A 27,658-nucleotide genomic window follows, 5' to 3' on the forward strand; every position below is an offset into this window, starting at 1 on the left:
TCCTGGGACCGACCACTCCCTGTGTCACACCTGCACCTCGCCTATGCTGTCACACCTTCCAAGTCATGATGCATGGACACTAAGCACCTCAAGGGCAGGAAATGCCTTGTCCATCTCTGTATTCCCAGGGTCTAGGCCTGTGCCTGGCATTAATTCGCTGTATAAATATTTACTGAAGACCTATCATGTGTCCAGGCTTGTACTTATTTGTTGAACAAGAGTTTTTAGCACTGACTCTTTCCTTTATTAGACAAAAATACGAGTAGTATGCATGTTGTACCGTTTTAGTCGGCTCAAGCTGCTATGGCAAATACCATAGACTAGGTAGCTTAAACAAAAAAACATTTATTTATCATAGTTCTGGAGGCTTTAAGTCCAAGATCAAGCTGCTAAATGATTTAGTTCCTGGTGAGGGCCTTCTTCCTGGTTTGCAGACAGATATCATCTTGCTGTCTCTTTACATGGTGCAGAGATCTTCTTATAAGGGCACTGATTCCATTCATGAGGGCCCCATCCCATCCTCAGGACCTAATTACCCCCCAAAAGCCCCACCTCCAAATACCACTCGGGATTAGGGCTTTAATGCATGAATTTGCGGCGGGTGGGGGCGGGGTGTAGGTACAACCATTCAGTCCATAGCACGTGCTCACTTGAATGTGACCAAGTGCCAAGACGTGTGGGCCAGACATTAAGCGCTATGGTGGGGTTAAGAAAGGAAAAGATCCCAGCTTCTGGAGGGGCCCAGCCTTTCTCTTCTCTGTGGTTCCAGCATCTCCCAAGGCCTAACATCAGGCTTGCATTTAAGGTGGATTGAATTAAATTCAAAAACTTCCCAGCGAAACTCTAGAGGGTTCCATGGGATGGGAAGTGGAAAGGGATTTCAGGGTGGGTGAACAGAACGAAGAGCACCTCGGTGGCAAAAATGAAATAAAAATGTTTTCTTTATTGTGTTAAACTAGGATTTACCATTTTAACCGTGTTTAAGTATACAGTTCGGTGGCATTAAGACATTCATATTGTTGTGCCACCGGGGATGAATTTTTTTTAATGTTTATTTATGTATTTTGAGAGAGAGAGAGAGCATGCACACACATGCATGCAGGAGTGGGGGGGGGGGCGTGCAGAAAGAGGGAGGGAGACAGAATCCCAAGCCAGCTCTGTCCACCCTGTCAGCCCCAAAAGGCTGGATCCGAAATCAAGAGTGGGACGCTTAACCCACTGAGCCACCCAGGCGCTCCTTTAAGAGTCCCTTTCGGAAGGGTCCATACCTGGCTAACCACACACCCGTTAATGGAAATGATGCATCAGAGTAAAATCAGGGTTCCCCTCCCCAACCCAGGCAGTTTGTCCATTAACATCTGTGATCTGTTTTGCGTGTATTAATGAAAGGCCTTGGTGTTGGGGGGGCATGGTGTGCCACGATGGTCCCTTATAGGAGCACTCTTGTGAATCACCCTTGTGAAGTTTTAAACTAACGATTTTTTTTTCAATACTGTGCCTTTTGTATTCAAATCGGAAGCTCAGAACCCTATTGTAGGGAAAAAAGAGTATTGGTAACCAGTTGTGTCCGCTTAAAGCAACACCCATTTAGTCTTAAGAGTACATTCCATACCAAGAACTGTAGCTATTAATACATGGAATTTTGGTCTTGTTTTTTTGTCTTTTCCCCATGGGTGTATTTGTGGGAAGTGTTCTAATCAATGCCATAGACACCCGGGAGAGGGAAGAGGCCCACCTGGCCACAGGGCGGTGAGCAGAGCCTGTGAGATCGAGGCTCTGGTCTTGCCACTTGGCCGTGAGTCCTTGGGCAGGTCACCTGAACACGAGGTCTCCGTACCACGAAGAGGTTGGAATCGGTGACCTTTAAAGTCCTCTCACCTCTGGGGAAGTCCTACCTGAACAATGTTTGGCAAGAGCCCGGCGGCTTGTCGGTGGGGTGCTGGGCTGGAGACGAGCGGTGGTGGGGGTGGGGGTGGGGGTGGGTGGGAGGCAGCTGAGGAAACAGCAGACACGCGTGGGTGCGTCCAGAGTGGCGGGACGCGGGCTGTCGGGGAAGAGAGCTGCAGCGATGGGGCTTCCAGCGGAGTCCTTCCAAGGCCAACTTTTAAAGGTCGGAGGAAAGTTGGTCGTGGGGCGGGGGCCCGAGGGGAGAGGGGGGTGGGCTCCTCCGCCTCCTCCCCTTTAAGCGGGTGGCCGGGCGCTGCCTCCGTTACCTGGAGCGGGGAGGGGCTTGGGAAAGTTTGTGTTTGTTGCTGGCAGAGCGCCGGATGGGAGGCGCGGGCGGGCGGGCGCTGCGGCTCTTCCCTTTTGCTTTCGGGAAGCGGTCGGGGCTGCGCGCTCGGCTCGGCGGGGCGGCTCCGGCGCCCGGCTCCCGGTGCCCGGCCGGCGGGAGGCGCGAGGCGGGAGGCGGGCGGGGGCAGGCGGGCGGGCGGCGCGGAGCGAGGGGCTCACGTACGGCCCAGCGCTGGGATTTCTCGGCTCGCGAGGAGAGCGGAGCAGGCGCGCGGCCCGGGCGGGGGAGCGCGGACTCTGGAGCAGCCGGAGCTGGAGGAGGAGGAGGAGGAGAGGCGGCGGGGACGCAGGAGGCGGGGGAGAGCCGCTCCCGCCCGGCGAGCATGGGGCGCCTGGCGCCGAGGCCGCTGCTGCTGGCGCTCCTGGGGCTGGGTGAGTGCACGCGCGGGGCTCGGCGGGGCGCGGGGGGCCCGGGGGAGGCTCGGCGGGGCGCAGCTGCGGCGCGCGGCCTGGGGCGCCGAGGTGCCGGGCGGCTCCCGGGAGAGGCGGCGGGGTACGCGGGCGGCGCGGGCCGGCGGGGAACGGCGCCGAGCCGCCCGGAGCGGGGCGCGAATCCGGCGGGGCCAACCGGCCAGGCCGCGCGCCTCGCCCCACCTGTGCGGGGAGGGCGGGGGAGTGGCCCGTGGCCGGCTTCCCCCCGCCGCCCCGCAGCCCTCCCTACCTGTTGGCCGCCGGGAGCCGGCTCACCTTGAACTCCCGGCCTCGGAAGGTGCCCGCGGTCCCCAGCCGCGTCCCCAGGAGGGGGGCGGAAATACGCGCCTTTGATGTGCCCCGCCGTAGCCGAGACGGGCCCAATCGCCCCTGGCACATGCCAGCCCACGCTGAGTTGCCTCTCCAGGGATGGCAGGGAATCCGCCAACTTCCTTCTACGAAGGTCACGGGGTGGCCCAGAGCGCTACAGGAAAAATCGGTGTGCGCGTCCTTCGTCATATTGGCGGTGGCTCGATATTCTGCCTCAGCCTTTTCCTTCAGCTCTTCTTCAAGCTGCCTAGCTGCACATTTGCACACAAAGACCTGGGAGCCGTGGCTTCTCCAACTTTTCCTACCTGTTACTTTTCTTCCCTTTCCTGTCCCCTGTCTTCCACCCTCCCCAAATCTGGGTGCCTCTGGATAATTTGGCCCAGAGCCTTCCCCCAACCCAAGGAATCTTTGGGGTGTGTGTGTGTGTGTTCTCTCCATTTTCCTTTTACCCCATACACACAGACACCATCTTCGTGTAAATCTACGTGATTATCATAGTAGGGTTATTTAACATAACCGTGCAGTTAGCAACAGTAGAAATGCATATGTTTGTTAAGTGACCACCAAGGTACCTGAGGTTCTGACCCCAGTGCTTTGATGTTCTTTAATATTCTTGGATCCCTTTGGTCTGTGTCAACCAGAACAGAAGGAGGCCTGCGACCTGACCCGGGGTTCCCTTCCAAACCCCGAGAGAAGGCAGATCTGAATCATTTGCAGAATGCATGGTGTATGGTATTTGTCCCAGCCAGGCCCCAGCTGCACACAGGGCAGATGACTACTCTGCACTTACAGGCAGAGGTCCCAGTGGAAGCCTTCCACAGCCACTCCTTTTTCTGCTGACACCAGGGCCCACACTGTCCCAACCCCCACGACTCCTGCTGCTGGTGGGCCAGCCTTTCTAGCTGCTACTGGGTTTTTTTTCTTCACCTTTGAAGGCTTTTTCTATAATCCACTCCCTAAGAGAGCTCGTCCAGCCATATTGCTTTAGCTGCAACCATGTGCAGAAAGCTTCCAGATCTTTCACTTAGTTTTGTAGCATGCCTTGTACGGTCTCGGATCCTAAGGCTTTATACCCTTCACGCCGGGACCCTTGAAGTTCTCTGCTGTGATAGTCCATTAATGGACTGATGTATCAGGATCAAACCAAGCCATGGCCTATGGTTGGTTGCACAGACTGTGCACTGCACAACTCTAGGCGTCATTATTCACATTGTAGCCAATGTGAGTGACTCCCCCTAGAGTTGTGCAGTTTACAACCTGTGTACCAGCTCAGATGGTGGGCTCAGGTGGAAGTTTGAAAAGAGTGCCCTTGGGTGTAACTACATCGAGGGAAAGGCAAAGGGGGAAAAGAGATTGGCAAGAGCAAAAATAGAAACGGGGAAAGCACAGCTTGTAGAAGTCTTGGTTGTATGTGTCCCAGTGTATCCTGTGCTGGTTGGGCATTTCGTGTTAACTATACATGAACGTCTATGGTGTCACCAGCTAGTGCCTTTTCGTCTAACAGCTCCTGAGCTTGGTATTCCAGATGATAGCTCTGCCCTACAGCATCGCACTCGCTGTGGCTTCGTTGTGACCTCTGGGAAGCTCTCCGTGCTGTACTGGCTCCGGAAACTTAATATGTTGATGAACAAGCTCATCTTTCCTCTTGTGTTGCATCCTGGTGTGATCTTGCTGTCACTGCTCTTTTTTGACCTCTGTGTTCACTCGATTTTGTGGCTTTTTTCCCCTAGCACAGACTCCAGCTTCTTCCCATTCTTCTTGTTTCTGCAGCTACTATCCTACTAGCCCAGGTTCTGATAGTTCCCCCCACAGATAACTTCTGACATCTTCCTGGTTGACCTTTTCCTCCAACCTCCCTTCTTAGTTCATCATTGTCCAGAAGGTTCGTTTTTGGGGGTCCCACCTGTGCTCATTGGTTCTTTATGATTTTTTCCTCCAAAGCTGCTATGCCCCTTGTGGTCTCTTCTCTCTGATTTTCTCTCTGAATCAAATACTTCGTTCTAGGTAATGTTTGCTGTCCTTTGCATAGAATGTATGTGAACCTTCTGGACTTTCTATTTCCCATGGCCTAGGAATGTTTTTCCTGCTTCTCCCCTCTCGCCTGTGTATTCCCTTTCCCCCTAAAACTCGCTTCCTCCATGAAATGTTCCTACGTCTGCCTCTCCGTGATCACATCGGAATCCACTCAGCTTCGCAGAGAAGGCTTTCACTTCTGTTGCCTGCGTCTGACCCGTCTTGTCCATCCATTCAAATACAGCATTTCTCGAATACCCATTAGAGCCCACAGAACGTCCCAGATGGATGCCTCATGGAATGGTCGGTGCGGGTGGATGGACAAATAATGAAACAGCTAACTATAAGACAGAATGAAATACCTGACAGAGGAACCATGTGCTGGTAGGAAGCAAGGAAGAGGATGATTAATTTTGACTTGGGGTTGGGGTTGATTTTGCTGAAGAGGTGACATTTGAGCTGAGCCTTGAGGATAATTAGAATTTTGAAAGAAGGGGTGGGAGAGCATTCCAGGAAATGCACACTTGTGGGAAGGCATCAAGTTCAGATGAGTGAGAGTGTGTGGCTGCTTCAGGAAGGGCAGGGAAGCTCCTTGGAGCTGGAGGGAGGACGAACAGGTGGGAGGGGAAAGGTGGGTGTGGGGTAGGTCCTGAAGGCTTTCTGTGCTGTGCTGAGAAGTCTGGGCTGCGAGGGCTGGGTTCGTTGGCCTCATGGGTGTATTCTCCAGTCGTGTCACTTATTTATCTCACTGTATATAATTGTCTCTTTCTGGGCTAAATCCCCACCCTGATTATAACCCTAGAGCCCGGGACCATGGTCATCTTGTTCACTGTAGTATCCTTACTACTAATAGGATAGTAGTAGTACCTGGCCCATAGTAGGTATTTGGTAAGTGTTGGCTGACTGAATGAATACACGTATATATCCCTCAATCTGTGGGTAATGGGTAGCCATTAGAAGCTCTCAGGGTAAGGGGCGCCTGGGTGGCTCAGTCGGTTAAGTGCTGACTTCAGCTTAGGTCATGATCTTGTGGTTCGTGAGTTCGAGCCCTGCGTCGGGCTCTGTATTGACAGCTTGGAGCCTGGAGCCTGCTTCGGACTCTGTCTCCCTCTCTCTCTCAAAAATAAAATAAACATTCAAAAAAAAAAAAAAAAGCTCTCAGGGTGAGAGAAACACAAACATGGGGATGTATTTGAGGAGGTAACACACAGCATGGATTAGAGAGTGAAAGGTACAAAGATCTGGGGAGGGATTCAGATATTCTCCATGTGTGTCTTTTTTTTTTTTTTAACTTTTTTTTAACATTTATTTATTTTTGAGACAGAGAGAGACAGAGCATGAATGGGGGAGGGACAGAGAGAGAGGGAGACACAGAATCCAAAGCAGGCTCCAGGCTCTGAGCCATCAGCCCAGAGCCCAATGCGGGACTCGAACTCACAGACCGAGAGATCGTGACCTGAGCTGAAGTCGGACTCTTAACCAACTGAGCCACCCAGGCGCCCCTCCATGTGTGTCTTTAAAGAAAGGAATAACTTGCAAATCCATCGAAATCGTTATTTATTTATTTATTTATTTATTTAAAAAAATTTCTTTTTCAACGTTTATTTATTTTTGGGACAGAGAGAGACAGAGCATGAACGGGGGAGGGGCAGAGAGAGAGGGAGACACAGAATCAGAAACAGGCTCCAGGCCCCGAGCCATCAGCCCAGAGCCCGACGCGGGGCTTGAACTCCCGGACCGCGAGATCGTGACCTGGCTGAAGTCGGACGCTTAACCGACTGCGCCATCCAGGCGCCCCTCGAAATTGTTTTTAAATGACAAAAGCATTACATCTATATTTCAAAATTCAAATAGGATAGAAGAATTTTGTACTAATTAGGCCAGACTGCTTTAACAAAGAAAGAGTCTCGAAGCATAGTGGTTCAAACGATATAGAAGTGTCTTTCCAAACAGTCCCAAGGGGATGTTAAAGGTTGAATAGTATCCCTGCCCCTCGCAGCCGTTCTGGCACCCTGGCTGATGGCAGTCCCCTGTCTTCAGCCCACTTAATGTCAGCTTGGTTGTCACCATCACCGTGCCGGCCCCATATTGAGGAAAGATCATAGAGGAGAACACCTGGGGGTTTCATAGGCCAGGCTCGGAAGGGGCGCTCATCATTTCTATACACATTCCATTCAAGAGAACTTAGTCTGGTCACCCTAGCTGCAAGGGAAGCTGAGAAAAAGTGGCCTGGCAGCAATGGAGTGCCAGCTGCTGTGGAAGAGAAGAGTGGATCTGGCTGGGGGGGTGGGGGGTGGGGAAGGGGGATGGGGGGAGGATCAGCAGTCTGTCAGTTACAGAGGATGTAAGGTAAAAAGCAAATATGCTGCCCACCCTTGCACCGCCCAGGCTCAGCCACTCGCATGATGTGCGTGTGTCCATATACTGAATGTTTCATTGGTTCTTTTTGTTTCTTTTAAAAAAAATTTTTTTTAACGTTTATTTATTTGTGAGACAGAGAGAGACAGTGTGAGTGAGGGGAGGGGCAGAGAGCGAGGGAGACACGGAATCCGAAGCAGGCTCCAGGCTCTGAGCTGTCATCACAGAGCCCGACGCGGGGCTCAGACCCATCGACTGCGAGGTCATGACCTGAGCCAAGGTCGGACACTCAACCGACCGAGCCACCCAGGCGCCCCGGTTCTTTTCGTTTCTGTAGAGGGCTCTGCACGTGACAGTAACGATATTTGCTGTTTCTAGAGCGCATATCAAGCATCAGGTTTTATTGTGCATTCTCTTACTGAATCCTCATAATACGTTGAGAATGGTGCTGTTCTTTTCCCCATGTTGCACACGAGGAAACTGACTTCCTGTGTCCCGAGTCATTCAGCTGTTCCACGGTGGAGCCAGGATTTGATCACTGGAGTCCACTGTGCCTGTTACCACGGAAAAGTTGACCGATGTTCGCCATCACCTTATGCTGTTTGTTGCTTGAGATTAGTTTTGCCAGAAAAGGGCAGCAGCATTTGGACACTCGGAGCGCAGTCAAACAGAGGAGGGCCTGGGACAAGTGCAGTCCAAGTGCAATTCTTGAAGGGGCCGTCGCAGGAGCCACCTCCCAAATGTAGCGACTCTGCAACCCTTAGCAGGTCACCAGGGACCCAAGGGCAACTTCCTCCAGAAAGCACGGGAGGAGGGGAAGGCTGGCAGGAGGAACCTAGTGAATGCATCCAGCTTAACGGTCTTTGAAGTGCCGTGGCCTTCAGAGATTCCTTGGCACTCATTTTAGCCTTGTTAACAGAATTCCTGTATCTGCCAAGCTGATTAATGCCTGCCCTGGCTATAATTATTCTTATTAGCCTGCTGAATAGGAAGCCTAGTTGTCAGTGATGGCTCCTTACAAGGCGGTCCGGCCGGTCGGCATTCGTATGACTATTTTGTTTTAGCTGTTTCCCCCCCCCCCCCCCCCCCCCCCGTAGATTGAACATACATTTTCATATCGGCACGGTGTGTGGAAGTCCCAGAGGCTGTGTTCTTGTCCGGCAGTGTGTGTCTGCATCTCACTTTATATCAAATGAAGCTGGGGGGAACCTGTCAGGGCACTTCGTAGCCGGTCAGTTTAATTGCCTTGCTTCCTTAAAGGCAGGGGAGCAAGGCTATATGACTCTCTGCCTTGGGAAAATAACTTGAACTGGCAAAGACGCTTCATAATTTATCTTCTGGAAAAGGCGAAGTGCTGCAGTTGGCACAGTCAGTGGTTTTTAGGTCTTGGAATAATCATCCTTCCCTCCCCCCCCAACTGTAGAGTCTTTGCAAAGCACCAGAATGAGACCCGGTCGTTAACGCAGTTGCGGACCGGCAATGTGATTTCCCGGAGACTAGAGATAATGGCACCGTGTACACGTTTGTGTTCTTCGAATGCTGATTTCTCCACAATGCTCCCTAAGTGTTTGTGTGAGATTACGGAGTCGCTCAGCAGCATGATTCAAGTTTAAGTATGATGTTTCTGGGACCTTAATTGCATCCTGCTTTGCACCTTTATAAGCAGCTGGAACGTGAGCATTTGCATCATTCGGGATATTTCAGGGGAGTCGAGAAACACTGGCTAGGGTTGCTGTGTCTCAGATGAATTTTTCTCGGCACTGAAGGACAGGATTATGTTGAAGGGTTCAGGACGCATTTCAGAATGGGTGCTCCCTTTGAATCCTAATGAAATAGAAGCAGTGTGCAGATGGTTGGGTTACTTCTCAGACCTTCAAAGTGACACCAAGGGGCGCCTGGGTGGCTCAGTCGGTTAAGCGTCCGACATCAGCTCAGGTCATGATCTCACCGTCTGTGGGTTCGAGCTCCGTGTCGGGCTCTGTGCCGACAGCTCAGAGCCTGGAGCCTGCTTCGGATTCTATGTCCCTCTCTCTGCCCCTCCCCCACTCGTGCTCTGTCTCTCTTTGTCTCTCAATAATAAATAAAACATTAAAAAAAAAATTAAAAATAGAAGTGACACCAAGCCAAGAATGTCCTGGTAACGATTCTTCTCCGTCCTTATGTAGAGCGGGACTGGGCCAGAACTTCGCAGCCTGTCGGCCATGGTAAGAGGAGCCAGTGTCATGATGCAGATGCTCTCAGCCCCCGGAGCCCACAGGTCGGAGCCGCCTCTAAACCAGACGCCCTGTTTACTGAAGAAGGCCCTGCAGATATTATCACTTCCCGTGTGCGCTCCGGTTTGACCGCGATTGCTAGTTGTCTCTTACCGGTGAACCACAACCCTTTCGCCCCATTCTGGCCTTGGGAGGAGCTGTTTGAAGGTGGAAATTGAGCAGTCCAGTGACCTGGTGAGAGGTCACTTATCCATTCAGTGACTACTGAGAGCGTGCACACTCCTCGGCCCAGGCATTGTTTTGACTGCCGATTGCACAGTGAACCGAGCTGACTCAGGTCTGCCGTCCCACCCGAGGGACGGGATGCATGGGTGTGTGGTGGGTGGTGTCCCCACAGGGTGCAGCACCGCCTGGATGATGGAGGTGAGGGTCAAGGGCATGCAGCCGGGGATGGCGGCAGCTAGGGAGCAGGACCAGGAAAGGAGAGTTCTAGAAGGAATAGTCAGGGCTGGAGGAAGATCCAGGAGGGCCCTCTGTCAGAAGCAAGCAGAGACGGTTTGAGGAGACCCGCTATGGGGGTTGGTCAAATGCTGCTGAAAATGCAGGAAGATCAAGGCGAAGAGAAGCCTTGGATGGCGAGATTGTGATTCTGACCCAACAGTGAAGGACGAGGCGGAATCGCCGACGCCGAGGAGTGAGTGAAGTGGGACCGCCATAGCAGGTGCCACAGCTCACCTTTTCAGGTTGTTGCCTGCTGGGAGGCCAGGCTGAGTGGGGTGGAGGGCTGCTACAGGATGATTGCTGGGGCTGCACTCCAGGGACGGGGAGGCAGCAGGGTGGGAGGCTTCCAGAGCTCCCTGGCCCTGGAGGTCGGAGTGCCAGGCAGTCTCCCCGAGAGGAGGGAAGGGCGAGGTGGAGGGGGGATGTGCAGGGAGCAGTGTGGCATGGGAACCATGGGCTCGGCCACGCTTGCAGCCTTTTTAGCCTGAAGAGTGGTCACAGAGTCCCCAGACATGCCCGATAGAGGTTGTCCGTGTGTTCCCTTTCTCTGCACAAACTGAAAGTGTTTCCCGTGTTCCTCTGGACGTCTTCTTCCTTGTTGATTGGTGGAATTAGCCTCCTTTCTGATGGCTGCTTTTAGACCTTCAGCTGCTAGGTGGGACTTCCAGCACAGGGACTTTGTGGCCATTTTTATAACCCATCTTTATCTCATGCTCACCGGCTAAGAAGATTTCAGCAGTTTGTATTCCATGTGCTTTTTCTAAACTCTTTCTGCTCTCGGAAATCACTTTCATGGAGGCCAAGTAGGGATCAGGCTTTGGAATGTGCCCTTTAGCAGCCCTCCAACATCGGACGGGTTTCTTCACCTCTCTGACCTCGGCTTCTACATCTGTCAAGTGGGACTAATATCTCACTTGCAGGTTTGTCACGAAGATAAAAATCTAGAAAAATGCAAACACTACACTTTCTGTGGTCCTTAGAGCTTTGCTACTCAAAGTGGGGCTCGGGGACCGGCTGCGTTGGCGGCATCAGGGAGAGAATCTCAGGGCCTGCACTCCAGTCTGTGGAGTCAGAGTCTGTGTTTTAACCGGATCTCCAGTGGATTCAAATGCCTGCTAAAGTTTGAGAAGCACTGGCCTGAAAGAGAGCTTGGCATGTATCTGGTGGCCTTGGCTTCCCTTGGTGAGCTCTGTCTGAGGCAAAGGCCGTGGTCAGGGTTAGAGCTAGAAGTGAGCTGGGGTGGGCGCTATGGGAATGTGACAGGCGCTCAGTTGGCCACGAAGGATGCGGTTCACGTAGGTCTGTTGTGGTGGCAATTATATCGTGTCCAGGTGTTGTAGGGAAAAGGCAGGATCCTGTGACTAGCAGGAGTTGGGGGCTGGAGAGCAGGTATGCCAGGGAGAAACCAATATGGGGATTATTCCTCCCTAAGAAATTCCTCCCTACCTCTTACATAGCACTTAGTTTGTGCCTGGCACTGCACTTACCGCGTATGAAGTCCTTTAGCGAGCTTCAGAACCCATGAGGCAGGTGCTGTTACCACCCCCATTTGAGAGATGGTAACACTGAGTCACAGAGACATGGAGCAAACTGCTCCAGGTTACGGGCAGTGGCGGAGCTGCTGGGATTCAAGCCCACACCGCCTGGCTCCAGAGTCTGGGCGTGTTAACCACAGTAGGCTGTTCTGCTTCTCTGTGTCAGTACAGATATGCAGAGTCTGACCTGGGTTGGAAAACAGACAGAGGAATTGATACAATTAGCCAAAATGTGATAACATGTGTTTCCTTGTCTTTTAAAACAGCAGGTGCAGATTCTGGCCCTGATCTTCCACTCACTAGTTTTGTGACCTTGGACAAGTTGCTGACTAGCTCTTAGCCTCAGTCCAGTAAGGCCTGGGCTAGCTGATCCCGAAGGCCCCCTTCCATCTCCAGAACTGCTGGAATCCGTGCTGACCCCTGCTGGCGGCCATATGGGCTGCTTGATCCAGCCCTGGGGTCCCTGGCTCCTGGCCTATCTTCCCCAGCTCTCCTCCTGTCTATAGCCTGCGCCTCTCACCTCTCACCTGCCTGGCACCTTTCCACAGAGGGACGGCTGGGGACCCAGAGGGCTCTGGGAATTGTTTGTTGTTCTGTGTCCGTGTTGGTAACTGCTTCCTCCTTCCAGACCACTTCCCGTGCTGGGAAACAGGGTATCTTTCCCTGTGGTTCTTGAGGTCACGGAGGTATCCCAACCACCAGGCCAACTGCGCCTTCAGACGGACTTTCTGGAAGAAGTTGCAGAAACAGTAAAACCAATTAGGCATTTCTAGATGGCGGACATTTTCTTATTACTGATTCGGTTGTTTGCAAGTGTTGTTGAGGAAATCAGCCATTAGTGAGTGAGTCGGGGTGGAGATAATCAAGTCTCAGCCCTCAGAAATGGGACTTGTGTTTTCTTCCACATTTAGCCTTCCAATCTAGGAGAGAGCCTGGGAGACGGTTACTTTGCATAGACTCTCTTTTTCCTAACAGTCTCCACCCCACAGTGAGAAGAGACAAAGACATCTTTAAATGTGTCCACATATCGATGCTAGTTTGGATTTTCCACTTGCCTAAAGGACAAGAGAGTCGAAATTCCGACACTTCCAATCAGGAGCCTTAACTGGCTCAAAAATGTGTTTCTCGTGTATGGGGCCTTTCTTCCTTTTCATTCTGTTAGTCTGAAGGAGGAAGGTAAAAACAACGTTGGATGTGATACCAACGAAAAGGGTGTACCCGGAGGACCTCCGTGTGGTTGCTGTGGCCTTGGTCTTTGCTGCGTCCTGGCTGCCTTGAGATGTAATGTGTGCTGCTGACCTAACAGTGCTCCCTCACTCATCTTGGATGTGGAGATTTTCCCAGGCTTACCAGGAGCCTTCCAGGAGTGAGTTCTTGCATGTGTTTGAAGGTGAAGGGCTGGCTCGTGCGGTGTAAATGCACCGTCCCCTAGGATGTCCTAAGAGCGGAGTGCCAGCCGATTTGGTGTCTGTCCAGTGCACTGCCGTTCTGCTTCTGTTGCGGCGAGGACTTCAGAAAGCGAAGCCAAGCCACTTTGGGCACGGCGATTCATTTTTCCATTTTCTGAAGGCTGGCACATCCAAATGTTTTCTTATTTATTACAGGGCACCGTAGTCCGTCATCTTCGACTGAGGAATCCGTACAGTAAGCCTCAAGCTCAGGCCACGGTGCCTAGCCCAGAGCCTGGCATGTGGCGGGCCCCTGGATTGAGCAAAGTGGTGGCGGTTGTGGATAAATGATTTGTGCCCAGTTGCTACCCTACTCTGCCGTATGAGACGTTCCTGCTTTTCCTCGGGAGCTTACGTTTTAGTGCTTCAGCAGCACTTAGGGACTATTTACTGTGTTTCTGACACTGGGAAATTACAAAGGAACTAGGAAAGGGGGGGGCCAACGTGGAGACGGAACCCGTTATAACAGAGTGGCTCGCCGGTGCTTTTGAAACGTCGAAGTGGCTGAATCATTAGATAGCTGTGCATATGGGGCTGTCAGGATCCCAGGGACAAAAGCGAGGCCAGGAGCTGTTATTATGGAAAGGCTCCACGGAGCAGGTGGGACTAGAAAGCACTTTGAGCCAGGAGCAGGCAGAACATTTCAAGTTAGGAGAATGACCCGCACAGTGTCTCGGAGGCGGGAGTAGATCGGTGTCGTGCCGGTTGGCATTCCGTCCGGGAATTAGCTGACTTAAACTGGAACGGTACGAGAGACCTCAGGGGATGTGGATATTAAGCTCTGAGGAGGGGAGGTTGGCGGAGAGGACGAATGTGAGCAAAGTCACCCTGAGAGGTGTTGTCAGTGCCCACATAGCAGCTCAGAGCCCACGTGCCTAAGGCTGGTGAGGTCTGCTGGGGCTTGCAGGGAGCTCGCCTGTTAAATTCAGGTGGTAAGTCAGGCCCTAATCCTATTCTGGGTTGTTTCCTACAAGGAAAATGGCTCACAAAACAATTACTGATGTTCCCCATAGGTGGTCGATCAGAACATTTCTTCAAAGGACTAACACCTGATAAGAGACACAGATACCTCGTAGAGGAGAGAAGAGGGATTTTAGATGCTTTTCTCTGGAAACCCGGTTTATGCAACCGCGTGGTCCGTTCATCAGAGCCCCCGCTTTAATAACAATTTATCCTGCAAATAAGCGTGCAGTCGAAACACCAGGATGAGTCTCAGCTCAAGTGTTGTACCTGGCTCATAAGTGGCAGAGGACGGAGCTCTGTGGGCGCATCTCCGGAATATCACAGCGGTGTAGCAAGGTGGGGGTATACTGCCCAGTTGTAGCCTCAGGATCCACGAGCCTTACGGGAGTTAACCCCAAGGCCGGGTGTGAGTTTGGTCCTAAGGAAACGGCAGTGCTCACACGAGCTCTGTGGCCCGTCCAGCACGTTCATCGAAGGCATCCGGGCCTAAGAACAGACAAGTGTGAGAATGGAACCCGTGATGGTTTTCCCCAGTCACCCTCACTCCATGCCCTTAGGAACCGACTCTACAGCCTATGTATGCAGTGCCCCTCTTCTGTTCATATGTCGTCTTGGAATTAATTCCATTTGTTTGAATCTCTGGGGCTCAGGTCAAGCCTTGCTGCCCTGAGAGAGGATGACACGTTCTGATCCAGGGTGAGGCTGCCTGTAGCACATTCCTTTGTCGTTGGCTCTCGTTGAGCCACGTTCCTTCACAGCACAGCCATCAATTGATGGTCTGTTTATTAGGAGGGGTTTTATCTCACCCCAGCTGGAAGCCCTGTGAAAACGGGACGGTGTCCATTTTTGTTTACCCCGGCGTGTAGGCATGCAAGCCTGCGGACGATTAGATTAGTGTGTGTGCTTAGAAAACGTCTGTAGATATCTTGCATATATACGTGTGCAAATAGCGTGTGTACTGTAGAGGGCACGTACCGCACCTCTGTGAGATGCACATGTAAAATCTGTGTTGTGGAACCTTAATCACAGGATTCAGAGGTGACCTGTGTGTCCTTCTCTCTTTTGCACGCGTGCTTGCGGTTTCTTTTTGTGACTACACAGTATTTCTGGAGGACTGGCCTGTGACTCCATTTCTAGGACAGAGGGTTGTGGAGTGGGCTAGGAGAAAATGGAGTCCACACGTGAAGAAGAAGGGACGGGAAAGCCTCCAGTCTTGCTTGGGAGGTTTTCCTCAGTTCTTTTCCTTGGCAGCTGGTACAGAGGACCGACCACTCTGGCTATTGTCTTTCCGCCACCTCCACCCCTTCCTCCCTTTGTGGAGTTGACACAACCTCTCCCATCCCTAACTGGCATCTCCTCCCTTCCTGGGCTTCCTTGTGCTCACAGCGTGGAGAAGCAGGCTTCTCTACTCCCAGTGCGAGCCTCAGGGGCCCCGTGGCAGGGTCAGTCCAGACCACAGCCCGCGGGCCTATCACCCCTGCTCCGGCCAGCAGCCAGCTCTGGCCACGTCTGAGGGAAGGGGCAGTGTGCTGCTGCCTGCGGCCCGTGGCTCACCCCTCCGTTTGCCTCCTTCGTAACTACTACTTCCTCTCCATCCTGTGCCAGGCGTTATTCTAGAGCTCTGGGCACGTAGGGACGTAGACACAGTCCCTCGACCCCTGTAGCTGCCAGTCTAGATGTGGAGGTGTGACCCACACACAGGAAGCGAGGTGACGTTGAAGAGGTGTCCGAGATCATTCGAGACGAAAACGTGTGGAGAGAAGGGAGAGTATTGGGGGCTGGTTTAGACAGAGGCGCTCTTGCAGGAGAGGTAAGGTGACGGACATAATGCTCCATACCTGTGCGTGTTACTACCTGTGTCTCCTCTGTACCTGTCTGTGCATTTTTTAGGCTTTGGTGCCGTGTCTGGAAAGAGAACCTTTTATAAGGATCCAAAGCACCCAGCTGTGTTGGCTCCTCTAGCCCCACGGCAGAGTGATAATAACCCTGAGGTGTCAAAATGTGGGCTTTGGAATATTGGGATTGCGTCGCCTCCCGAGGTGCCGAGGTCCCCGCCCCACGGTGTTCTTGACCGATGCTGTGTGTGACAGGTGCCCTAGCCCTGTGCTCTTTGCTTTCTGCGCTGAGCTTAGCAAAGAGCTCTTCTGGAAGTTACTGATCAGGGGTCATTTCTGATATCAGTGAGATGAAGTAACTCCTGTTCACCCCCCTAGACAATGATCCAAAGATCAGTTTGGGTTCTGACATTCCAGTTTACCAAAGCCCACTGAGGTAGAAATGATCAGTCATTCTGTCACCAGGCACGTTGCTGGGCTGGGAATGTGGCGATGAGGAGGCAACGATCTGCCCCTTCAAGGGGCTCACAGTCCTATGAGGGCAGCACACGAGCTTCCTACGAACAGTGGCTGAGCCGAGTTGCCCCTCAGAGGCACATTCACAACTCTGGCTGGGGACTGAGGCAGGGGGAAGGGGGAGGTTGGGGATCAGGAACGGCTTCTGTCAGGTGAACTTCTATGAGCTTACTGAATCTTGTCGATCATCGGGGTTTTGTCTGACAGAGAAGGGGCGGGGTATTTGTTTCAGGCAGAGGGGAGAGCAAGGGTAGGGAAATTGACCCATTTGTAAGGGCATTTTTGTGGCTAGAGCTGAGGGTTAGAGCTGAGGGCCTCTCCAGAGGGAAAGGGTTGGGATGGGAGAGAAAATCGTAAGATTGGGAAGCGCTTTGAATGCCACCTGGAGGAGTTTAAGTCTGATGTTGTAGGTGAGTGTCTGTTTTGTTTTGTTTTTTCAGGTGCTGTGTTCCCTAGAATGCTTTAAGCCCCTCCTGTCCTTTATTTACTTCTATCTTAGGATTCCCGTTGTTGGAGAACTCCTCTCCTCCTGGCCTTTCTGCAAAGCTGCCACACTGTTTTCCGCCTCCTCAGCTCTGGCCCTTGGCTAGGTGTTGGCTCAGTCACCTTACCTGGTGATGTGGTTCAGCACACGGTAGGTGTGTGAAATACCAGACTGATAGAGCTCAAGTCTTCTCCTTAAAGGGCGTGTGAAGCCAGAGTCTTCTGTTGAAGACCACCACAGTGTATTGCTTACTGAGCCTCAGTGGGGAAGGTGGGCAGGGACGTCCACACCACCCATGGCAACCTGGCAGTGTGCCTAGAGGTGTTAAGGGTGGGCTTGAGTGAGGCCTTGCTAGGGAAGAAGGGTGGACAAGGCTAAGAAAGAGCAGAGAAAGGGTACCGGAGACAGTAAAATAGAGAGAGAGGACAAAGCTGGCTACAGTAGGAGTAGGGGAGTGTTTCACCGACGACTGTCTCAGGTGCCTTCCACGCACAAATGCGAGTTTAAACCCAATGTGAATCCCCCATTCTCTTGAAACTAGAGGCTGAAAGGAGGGCCAGGTGTTCGCCCAGAACTTGGCAGACCACGCTGGCCAGTTCGAACATGGGGAGAATTGAAAATGGCTGAGCAGTGAGGGATGCTGCTCAGTGCCTGGGCCGCTAGCAGCTGTTAATTTTACAGAACGCTCCAAACTAATCCTTCTGGATAGATCTTGCCGCAGCCTTTTCTGTCTCTGGTCCTTGGACAGAGAATTGTTTAAATCATTCTACACGTAGAGAGTTATTTTGGTTACTCATTAGCGCAGATTGCCTCCAAGTGGTCTCTGCGCGTGTCGTTTGGCCACCTAACTTCTCGGAACCTCAGTTTCCTTACTTAATCCTCTCAAGGTTGAGTATTAAATCATGTGAGCAGGCTTTGCAAACTGTAAAGCAGGGCTATAAATGTAAGGTGGTTTCTGTCCATTACTGAGTCTTTGAGGGCAAAGCTGTCTGCTCAATACTTGGCCTACTGTGTCCGTTAGGGTTCCGTCAGGGAAGCAGAGCCACTGTAAATATGGTGGAACAAGGCCCGTGTCAGAGGAATTAATCTTTACGCGATTATGGGAGGAGCTGAGGAAGTGAAGGCTTGAAAGGGGGAGCCGGAGGAGCTGAGGAAAACCACCGGTCAGGCCTCCTGAAGCACCGGTGGCCAGGTTGGGGCTGAGAGGACCTGGGAGCCACACAGAGTGGGACGGTGAACCGGGGGAGGGGGTGGCAAAGGGTCTGGGAAAAGCCTGTTTAGAGCTACCGCCTCTGCCTTTGCAGCCGAGCCAGTAGTGGTCTTGGGGTCATGCTGGTCGCTAAGGATAGTGCTTGGGAAGAAACCTGGAGCAGAAAGAAAAACCGGGACAAAACTGGTGCTCGCGAGTGCCCGCGCATCTGTCTCTCGCCATCTTTAGCCACGGCGACCACCAGAGCGTAATGGCTGCAGCTTCCCTTCCCTCTGCCTCCCAAGTCTCACAGGTGCTTCTGAAAAATTCTGGGTTCCTCTCAACCCGGAGCTGCACAGGGAGGAGGATGCTGGGAGATGTAGTGCCAGCTTGGCCGAGCTGACACAGTAGACACCCCCACGATTTCATAACGTAGAATTAAAGATTTCGCAAGGCTCTGCCCCCACCCCGGGGTCTCTCAGAGGCCCTGGAACTAGAAGCGATGTCATGCTTACAGGATACAGCATTTTACTAGGAAGAAGTTCAGTCAGTTCGTGATCCAGTCTTTTTTTTTTTTTTTTTTTAATATGAAATTTATTGTCAAACTGGTTTCCATACAACGCCCAGTGCTCATCCCAACAGGGGCCCTCATGAACCAGTCTTTTAAGAAGTGGCTTGCAGTTGCGTTTTTCAACCGCTGGGGGCCCCGCGTCTCTCCTGTTGTCCTCGCCCTCCTGTCCATCGTGCCGGAGGTAATGGTTATCTCAGCACCAGAAGCTAAGTGAAGGCGGGTTGTTCCTGAAGAGCCTGTCGGTTCCGGTGGAGTCAGTGTTGTTCGTGTCACCGGGTTCTTGTTTGACCCACGGCATATAGATACTAGCTCCGCCTTGCCCTGGATGAAGGCTACCCCGTGCCCATGAGCAGGTATGAGCAGCTACAGACCGGAGCCAGATATCACGGAGATAGATGTTAGGTGCGAACAAGGCTTGCATGACTGGACCGCCCTTCCCCGCCCCGTGGTCTGTTTGCCACTCTGCCCCTCCCTCGTGTTGCGGCAGCCCGCCTGGGCCAGCAAAGACTCAGGGCCTTCTACGGTAAGCTCAGCCCCTAGGAAAATCCCACTGTGTGAGATTGAATGGCCATACCTGGACCTTGTTGTCACTCAGAATTCTTCTACTGTTTTTTTTTTCTTTTAACATTTATTTATTTGTGGGGGAGAGCACAAGCGGGGGAGGGGCAGAGAAGGGACAGAGGATCCAAAGCGGGCTCTGCGCTGACAGGCTGACACACTCGTGAGCCCGATGTGGGGCTCGAACTCACGAACTGCAAGATCACACCTGAGCCCAAGTCAGACGCTCAACTGACTGAACCACCCGTGTGCCCCTCTTTTCCCTTTTTGATTGTCCACTCTGATTTTCCTCATGACCACAGCTTCTTCCTTCTTGCCCCTTTTAAGTTCCCTTGTGTCTCTTGAACCTAATCTTCATCCTCACTGTGATCCCTCGATCTTTTTTTTTTTTTTTTTTTTTTTTTCCAACGTTTATTTATTTTTGGGACAGAGAGAGACAGAGCATGAACGGGGGAGGGGCAGAGAGAGAGGGAGACACAGAATCGGAAACAGGCTCCAGGCTCCGAGCCATCAGCCCAGAGCCTGACGCGGGGCTCGAACTCACGGACCGCGAGATCGTGACCTGGCTGAAGTCGGACGCTTAACCAACTGTGCCACCCAGGCGCCCCTGTGATCCCTCGATCTTGAATGTTCCTGTTGTCTAGTCCACCAGGCCACGCTCACTGTCCTGGGCTCTACTCCTAGTGTGGCGTGCATTTCAACGGTGGGCTTTTCGATATCCCATAACCCACTCCCGTAATCCTTTGCCAGTTCTTGCACGTGGTTGAGTTATCCACACCGACCGTTGTCTCTGATCCTGAGCTGTATCAATCATCCTGCTGGGGAAAATCTCAAAACCTGCCCACCTGAGTTTCCCCCAAATCAGGGGGTCATTACTGCATTTCAGCCCTCCCTTGTGTTCATTCTGTAATGGTTTCCTATTACAATCCTTTTTTTAAATGCTTTTATTTAAAATTTTTTAACATTTATTAATTTTTGAGAGAGAGAGAGAGAGACAGAGAGAGACAGAACATGAGCAGGGGAGGGGCAGAGAGAGGGAGACACAGAATCCAAAACAGCTCCAGGCTCTGAGCTGTCATGACAGAGCCCGATGCGGAGCTCGAACTCAAACTATGAGTGAGATCATGACCTGAGCTGAAGTTGGATGCTTCACCGACTGAGCCACCCAGGCTCCCCTCTATTATATTCCTTCTAATGGCTTATTCTAAACCTTTTCCATGAAAAGATCTAAACCCCTCTCTGCTACTTTACTGAGACATTGGAGATGAACTTAATGTTCCTCAAGCTTTTGCCTCAAAACTTTTCTATAATTTGGGCATCTGGGTGGCTCAGTTGGTTAAGCATCCAATTTCGGTGAGCTCCGGTCATGATCTCACTGCTTGTGAGTTTGAGCCCTGCGTCAGGCTCTGCTGACAGCTTGGAGCCTGGAGCCTGCTTTAGATTCTGTCTCTATCTCTCTATCCCTCCCCTGCTCGCTCTCTCTCTCTCTCTCTCTCTCTCTCTCTCTCAAATATAAAATAAAAGATAAGAAAAAGGGGGGGGCTTTAATTTTACCCATCCTTTTCTCCTAAATTCTAACAAAAGTAAGGGCCCTGTCTTTGGCTCCTTTTGTCTCTATAATTATGCATACATTCTGTCTCCCTGTATGACCCCAGGCAACCTGTGGCTCTAAATATCATCTATGTGCTGGTGACTCTTCAATGAAGCTCTTTGCTTGGGCCTCCCCCCAGCTCCAGATATACACAGCTGACTCTTGGTCAACGTGGGTTTGAACTATATATGCAGATTCGCTTACATGTGGACTTTTTACAGTACCATACGATAAATGTATGTTCTTCTGATTTTCATAATATTTTCCTTTTCTCTAGCTTACTTTATTTTAAGAATATAATATACACTCCGTAGGACATACAAAATGTTGTGTTCATCAACTATGTTACTAGGAAGGCTTTTGGTCAACAACAGTAGGCTATTCGTAGCTAAGCTTTTGGAGAGTCAAAACTTATATGTGTATTTTTGGCTGCCTGGGGGGTTGGCACCCCTAACCCCCATGTAGTTTAAGGATCGACTAACTATGCAAGGTGTATCCTGAGTCTGACCACTCTGAGAATGACTGCCATTACAGCCTGAGGACAGGTGCCCATCATCTTGTACTTGATCTACTGTACCTTGTCCTCGCTTCCCAGTTGGGTCCACCATAATCCGTCTTTCACACAGCAGCCGGGGGGAGCTTTCTAAAAAGCAGGGTCTGTCTGTCATTCCCTAGCTGATGTGCTTCCCATTCCAACCAGAGTCAAGGCCTCTGCCCCCTCCTTCATTACAGTCCAGTCACACTGACATTTTTTCTGTTCCGTGAACACCCCAAGCTTGCTCTGTCTTGGTGCCTTTATACTAGCTGTTCTCTCTGCCCAGAGCAGTCTTGCCCCAGCGTTCAGCCCCTGCCTCCTTCTCATTCTGGTCTGAACTCAAGGTCAAGGTGACCTTGTGAGAGGATCACCTTTCCTGACCTTGTTGGCAAAAGCAGCCTGCTACCCCTCCCCCACCCATCCCTGTCACTATCCTATCAGGTTATTTATCAGCACTCTGGGTTTGTTCCTTGCCCCCTTCCTTACTAGAACACCAGCTTCTTATGAGCAGGGACACTGAGCTGCGTGTCCCCAGTGCCTAGAAGGTGCTTGGAGAACCGACTGGTTGACTTTGCAGGATCAACTTCCCACTTGTGCCCTTCGTCTTGCCGGCTTTGGATCTTTTTCATGGTTGTGCCCTCTCTGGATTGCATCCTTGATCGTTCCCTTTCCCCTGGCTCTCTCTCTGGAAATCCCACACTGCATCACTGAGAATGCATTTCCGTGGTTACCAGCGACCAGTAGTTATCAATTCAGTAGTCTTTTCTCAGCAGCGCTCTGCCTTGACTTTTCTGCAGGTTTGACATTGCTATTCGTTTTTTGTTTGTTTTTTTCCAAACCGAAACCTATCGCAGGAGTCTGCTCTCGATACTGTGCAGGATGCAGGGTAGGGAGCAGGTCCCGCCTGACCAGCTTGCAGGCTGCCAGGAGCAAGGAGATGGGTATGCGCATAAGGGAATGGCACGTTACTCTCAGCCTTTGAATCTTGAAAGCCTTGCATCCCACGGCTGCCAGAATAGAAGCCTTTCCTGTTTTTTTTCCTAACTCTGTGTCTGTGATTTTTTGTTTGCTTTGCTTTTGCTAAGTCTTTTTCGGCTGCTTGTGTCTTAAATGCAAGAGATCACGGTGGTTTGTCCCTCCTGCTCTTGTCTGCACTCTGTTTTGTGGTGACCTCAGTGATCCCACGTCTTTACCTGAACACAGATGCCCTCTTCACCCACCTCCCTCCATGCATGCGACTCCACATTCATTTTGGGCTCAGATACCTTTTGGGGGTTTTCCATCCCCACTGCCTGGCGGACCTTTCAACTTGCCTACGTGTCACTGGCACTTTTTCTCCACTGTTTCCTTAGGCAGCTGTTAGCCCTTCCTTGCTGTCTCTAATGCCACAGGTCTATCAGTTGAGGCTGCTTCTTAGCGTGGCCCTCAGAGCTGCTGCCTTTCCATCGCCTGCATTGCCCCACTTTTGGTTCTCCTGTCCCGCCTGTCCTCGTGCAGAGGGCTCCCGACGGACCTCCCGTGTGTCCACTCCTGTCTGCCCTCGGTCACTGCTCCAACCCCCCCTGCTCCCCACGGGTCCCTCCCCCCACCCCAGGCTCTTTCCTTATGCTCCTCCCTTCTGCAAAGGATTTTTTTTTTTTTTTGCGAAAAAAAGCACTTTGATCCTCAGTGTCCCCAGTCCAGCGCCATTCTCAAAAGGCCTAATTCAACTGTTGACACCCATGAAGCTTTCCACTAAACCCTTTGGGTGGACATGCCCTCACTTTCGAACCCCATGGCACTCGTTAGTACCTCTCTTTGGTTTCTCATATTCTTCCTTATATTACAGTTTTCGTGTGCACCTTATGGCTCTTAACACACTCTAAGTCTCCCAGGAGAAGTTCCAGAGGCTGGTTAGCCCTTCTCTCTCCTGTTGTCTCGCACAGGGGCTTCCTGCTCGATAGCTGTTTGTCGAGTGAGTAATGCTGTCTTCTATTTGTCTAGTGCATCCCGGGGAGGTCTGAGCCGAACCTTGCTTTTTTTCTTTTTTTTTTTTTTTTCTTTTTTTTTTTTAAATGATTATACGACCTGCTCTTGTAGAACCTGATTTGCGTTCAGATGGGATTTTGAAGTACCACCATATGTGACTTCATTACACATTCTCTGCTGGCTCTGACTTGTTTCGTGTGTACCTGGCTGCGTTTTTGTCACTTAGGGAGAGCTGCCACCATCTCTTCCTGCCAGACCTCGCAATGGCAGACGTGAAGAGACAAAGGTTTTTCATTTGGTGAGTCCGACACGCCAGGAAAGGCTCTACTGGAGTTTGCAAGTTTGACCTTCTCTGTGTTCATCTCTAGCTCACATGTGGACTGGGGATTCCGTGTGGAAATCCGTACCCCGTGCGCCGCCCCCTCCTCCCCACCCCCGGTCTCTTTTAGGGGCCTTGTAAGGACTCAGAAAAGAGGGATTTAGATGTCCTTTGACAAGGCAGACTGCAATACCATAAGCTCTTTGTTGCAGTATTTCAGCTCTCCCTGTACCAATGGATTCAGTAACTGCCAATATTCATCTTACAAATGGCTCAGGTTGGAAAGTCAGATTATTTGCTTCCGGGCAGCTCAGTGAGATGATAAAGTTTGTGCAATAATGGAAACAATCGCAGGAGAAAAAAAAAATCCTTTACAGATACACTGTACTCCGTGGGTCTTGATTTAGAATAATGTTGATGATAACCCAAGAAATAAAATCTGCATATTTCCCATGGATATCATGAAGGGGTGGAAGAGGGTAGATAAATACGGCTTAGTCTTCATTAGCTTGTCTCTCTTAATGATTCCTCACGGTTGCCAGTAAGCACTTATTGAAATAAGTGTTGCAGGAATAGCTTACCTTGAAAAACTTGCCTGGCTTTTCTTTCCCATCCCCATCCATTCTGCACGCTACAAGGAAGTTGAAGGCCTTTACTAATTTTCTTGAATCCTTCAAAGGTAGGGAAATGGTAATCTGGAAGCGATTACCTCTTGCTTCTTAGTTATCCCTACTGCTGAAAAGTCACAGCAGTAGGGATTCCAGAAGTCCTTCCTATATGGGAAGGGATAAAGTTCTTTTCCCTTTTTTGAATATGATTGTGTGAGATGTTCAAGTTAGTATCGCTTAAAATAATGAAGGCAACAGGTCAGAGAAGGTTTTGAAGAAACTGGAAATGGTTTATGACCATTCTGTTTCTCTCTACATCATACTGAGAACGTGTAATATTTCCTCTCTTAGTGACTCGTTGTTACGTTGCTGCCTAGCCGGTCCACATTGCCCTTGGAGAATTTGAAATATTCCATATGGAATTTCGAGCGGTTTCTTCTTCCTACTAGGAGGAAGGACAAAACCAACTGAAGGTGGTGATATCAACAATGCAGTCGAAAGCAAACCATTCCGGCCCATCTTTGGACAGGGCAGCACATAGGCCAGAGGAATCTGGGTGGGAGTCCCTCCTTTAACAGCTGTGATGGCCTTCTGCAAGTTGTTTAACTTCTTTGCATCTGTTGTCTCAGCTTCCGTCCTCAGTTTCATCAGTTCTCTGATAGGCGAGTTAGTGTCTACCTTATGGTTCTGTTCTGGGGATTCATTAAGGGAAGTTTTGAATTGCACCCAGGTCGGTGCATGGTATAAGAGACACACAGCGGATTATACCCAACTTATTGTTGGCAGCTATTTGCTGATGAATCAAAGTGAATAGATTACAGAATAAATGAGAAGTGCTTCTATGAAGTTAGCTGAAATGATGGCTTCTTTGATTAACCAGATATTTTTTCATTATTCCCCTCCCTCCATTAGTTTGTTTGTTATTCATTCTGCCATTTTGGTGGTTATTTTAGAGGTTGGAACATACATCGTTGACCTATTAGTGTCTACCGGTGGTCCTTTTTATCACTTCCAGGATCATGCAAGACCTTAGAACATCGAAGCTCCGCCTCGCTTTTGTGCTGTTGATGTCATATATTTTGATTATGCATATATGTTAAATTCTAGAAGACATTACTAATATTGGACTGTATAGTCAGCATCCAGTAGATTTGCCACAGAGTTATCCTTTCTGTTGCTCTTTATGCCTTCTTACATCCATGATTCCATCTGGGATCATTTTCCTTCCGTTTGAAGAACTCCCTTTAGTATTTCTTTTGGTATTTCTTTAGTATTTTTTCAATTAATTCTCTTTTGCTTGTTGAGAGTTGGTTGAAGCATATTTATTCTGTCTGCCTTTTAAGGAAATTTTTTTCTGTACACAGTTGTAGGTCGGCAGTTATTCTCTGTCATTACTTTAATTTTATTTTTTATTGTTTTAAATTTACATCCAAACTAGTTAGCATAAAGTGCAACAATGATTTCAGGAGTAGATTCCTTAGTGCCCATTACCCATTTAGCCCATCCCGCCTCCCACATCCCCTCCAGCAACCCTCTGTTTATTCTCCATATTTATGAGTCTCTTATGTTTTGTCCCCCTCCCTGTTTTTATATTATTTTTGTTTCCGTTCCCTCATGTTCATCTGTTTTGTCTGTTGAGGTCCTCCTATGAGTGAAGTCATAGGATTTTTGTCTTTCTCTGACTGACGAATTTCACTTAGCATAATACCCTCCAGTTCCACCCACATAATTGCAAATGGCAAGATTTCATTCTTTTTGATTGCCGAGTAATATTCCATTGTGCATATATACCATATACCACATCTTCTTTATCCATTCATCCATCGATGGACCTTTGGGCTCTTTCCATACTTTCGCTATTGTCGATAGTGCTGCTATAGACATGGGGGTGCATGTGTCCCTTCAAAACAGCACACCCGTATCCCATGGACAAATGCCTATTAGTGCAATTGCTGGATCGTAGGGTAGTTCTATTTTTCGGTTTTTGAGGAACCTCCATACTGTTTTCCAGAGTGGCTGCACCGGCTCGCATTCCCCACTCTGTCATTACTTTAAAGATGTCATCCCATTGTCTTACGAGCAGTGTCTGTTAAAAGTCAGCTGTCGGTTGTATTCATGCTCCCTTCTCTGCCTTTAGAGAGTTTTACCACGATGTTCCTAGGTGTGGTTTTCTCTGTATTCCTCCTGCGCAGGATATGTAGCACTTCTTGAATCTGGGACATGATGTCTTCTGTCAATTTAACATCTTGGCCACTATCTCTTCAAAAATTAATTTTGCCTACTTCTACCACATTCTTTCTTTCTCCTGTAGGACTCTCTTACACTTGTGTTTAACCTTTTTACTGTTTTTTATGTGTCTTGTACACTATTTTCTGTATTTTTCATCCTTTTTTTTTTTTTACCCTGGGCTTCAGTTTGGATAACTTATATTGACTTTTTTTCCTGTTCCTTCTAGTCTACTATTAAACCTGTTTATTGAGCTTTTTTATTTATTTTTATTTTTTTATTTATTTTTTTAAACCAGAACATTTATTGTGTGACTAATCGTTGAAATCCCTAAGATGAACTGGATGCTGCAACAGCTCCCCTCTTGGGTTTAGGCGTTGTTCCTTCACGGAATCCATGCCTGAATCTGCGGTATACAATTTTTAGGTGCCTCATTCGACCGGTCCCAGTGGTATTTCTTCTTTTAGCCTTGGCACTGCAGTTACACTTTCTCTTCCACGTGGCAGGATAGCCACATTTGCCACAGGTCGACTTCTGAAGGTGGCAGGCCTTCGAGCCACAGCGGCGGCACAACGTGTGCGTCTTATTGCGACACTTTCCAAACGATGACGTCCCCTTCGTCATCTTGTTTCCGCAACCGAGACCAAAGAGCTATTGAGCTCTTTTAAAAAAAATTTTTTAATGTTTATTTTTGAGAGAGAGACAGACAGAGACAGAACGCGAGACGGGGAGAGGCAGAGAGGGAGGGAGACCCAGAATCCGAAGCAGGCTCCAGGCTCTGAGCTATCAGCACAGAGCCCGATGCGGGGCTTGAACCCACAAGCCATGAGATCATGACCTGAGCCGAAGTCAGACACTCAACTGACTGAGCCTCCCAGGCATCCCTGTTTATTGAGCTCTTAATTTCAAATATGTGTTTTTTATTTTGTTTTTTAGTTCTAATATTTCAATTTGATTATTTTAATAGATTTCAGGTAAGGGGTCAAATTCTGTTGTCTATTTCTGTAGTAAATTAACCATAGTTATTTTCAAGTCCATGCTGATAACAGCAGTATCTGGATCCCTGTGGATCTATTTCTCTTGTCTGTTTTTCTTTTTTTTTTTTTTTTCTTCCTCTTTTGTAATTCAGTCATTTGGTCCTATCATCTGGAACGTCAGATAAGTTTCAATTGAATACTGAAAAGCCACAGAGAC

At 50.0% G+C, this 27,658-nt stretch overlaps 2 protein-coding genes across 2 annotated transcripts in view; one reads left to right on the forward strand and one right to left on the reverse strand.

The window, feature by feature from the left end:
* The first annotated feature begins 2,236 nt into the window (after window positions 1-2,236).
* PTGFRN (prostaglandin F2 receptor inhibitor) overlaps window positions 2,237-27,658 on the forward strand; it is an 87,875-nt gene continuing 62,453 nt past the window's right edge. Inside the window, exon 1 of the mRNA XM_043575944.1 lies at window positions 2,237-2,664. Within this exon, the coding sequence (XP_043431879.1) occupies window positions 2,268-2,664 (397 nt within the window). The 5' untranslated portion in view covers window positions 2,237-2,267. The remainder of the gene's footprint in view (window positions 2,665-27,658) is intronic.
* Window positions 26,720-27,125, reverse strand: LOC122481002 (60S ribosomal protein L37-like). The gene has a single exon (XM_043575946.1). The coding sequence runs from the start codon at window positions 27,086-27,088 to the stop codon at window positions 26,795-26,797; it is 294 nt and encodes a 97-aa protein (XP_043431881.1). The 5' UTR covers window positions 27,089-27,125; the 3' UTR covers window positions 26,720-26,794.

Source organism: Prionailurus bengalensis, chromosome C1, assembly GCF_016509475.1.
Source record: "Prionailurus bengalensis isolate Pbe53 chromosome C1, Fcat_Pben_1.1_paternal_pri, whole genome shotgun sequence".
NCBI classification, from domain to species: domain Eukaryota; kingdom Metazoa; phylum Chordata; class Mammalia; order Carnivora; family Felidae; genus Prionailurus; species Prionailurus bengalensis.

What these genes read in the sequence shown, in the direction of transcription:
- LOC122481002 (XM_043575946.1), bottom strand. Translation starts at nt 27,088, where the DNA reads ATGACGAAGGGGACGTCATCGTTTGGAAAGTGTCGCAATAAGACGCAC.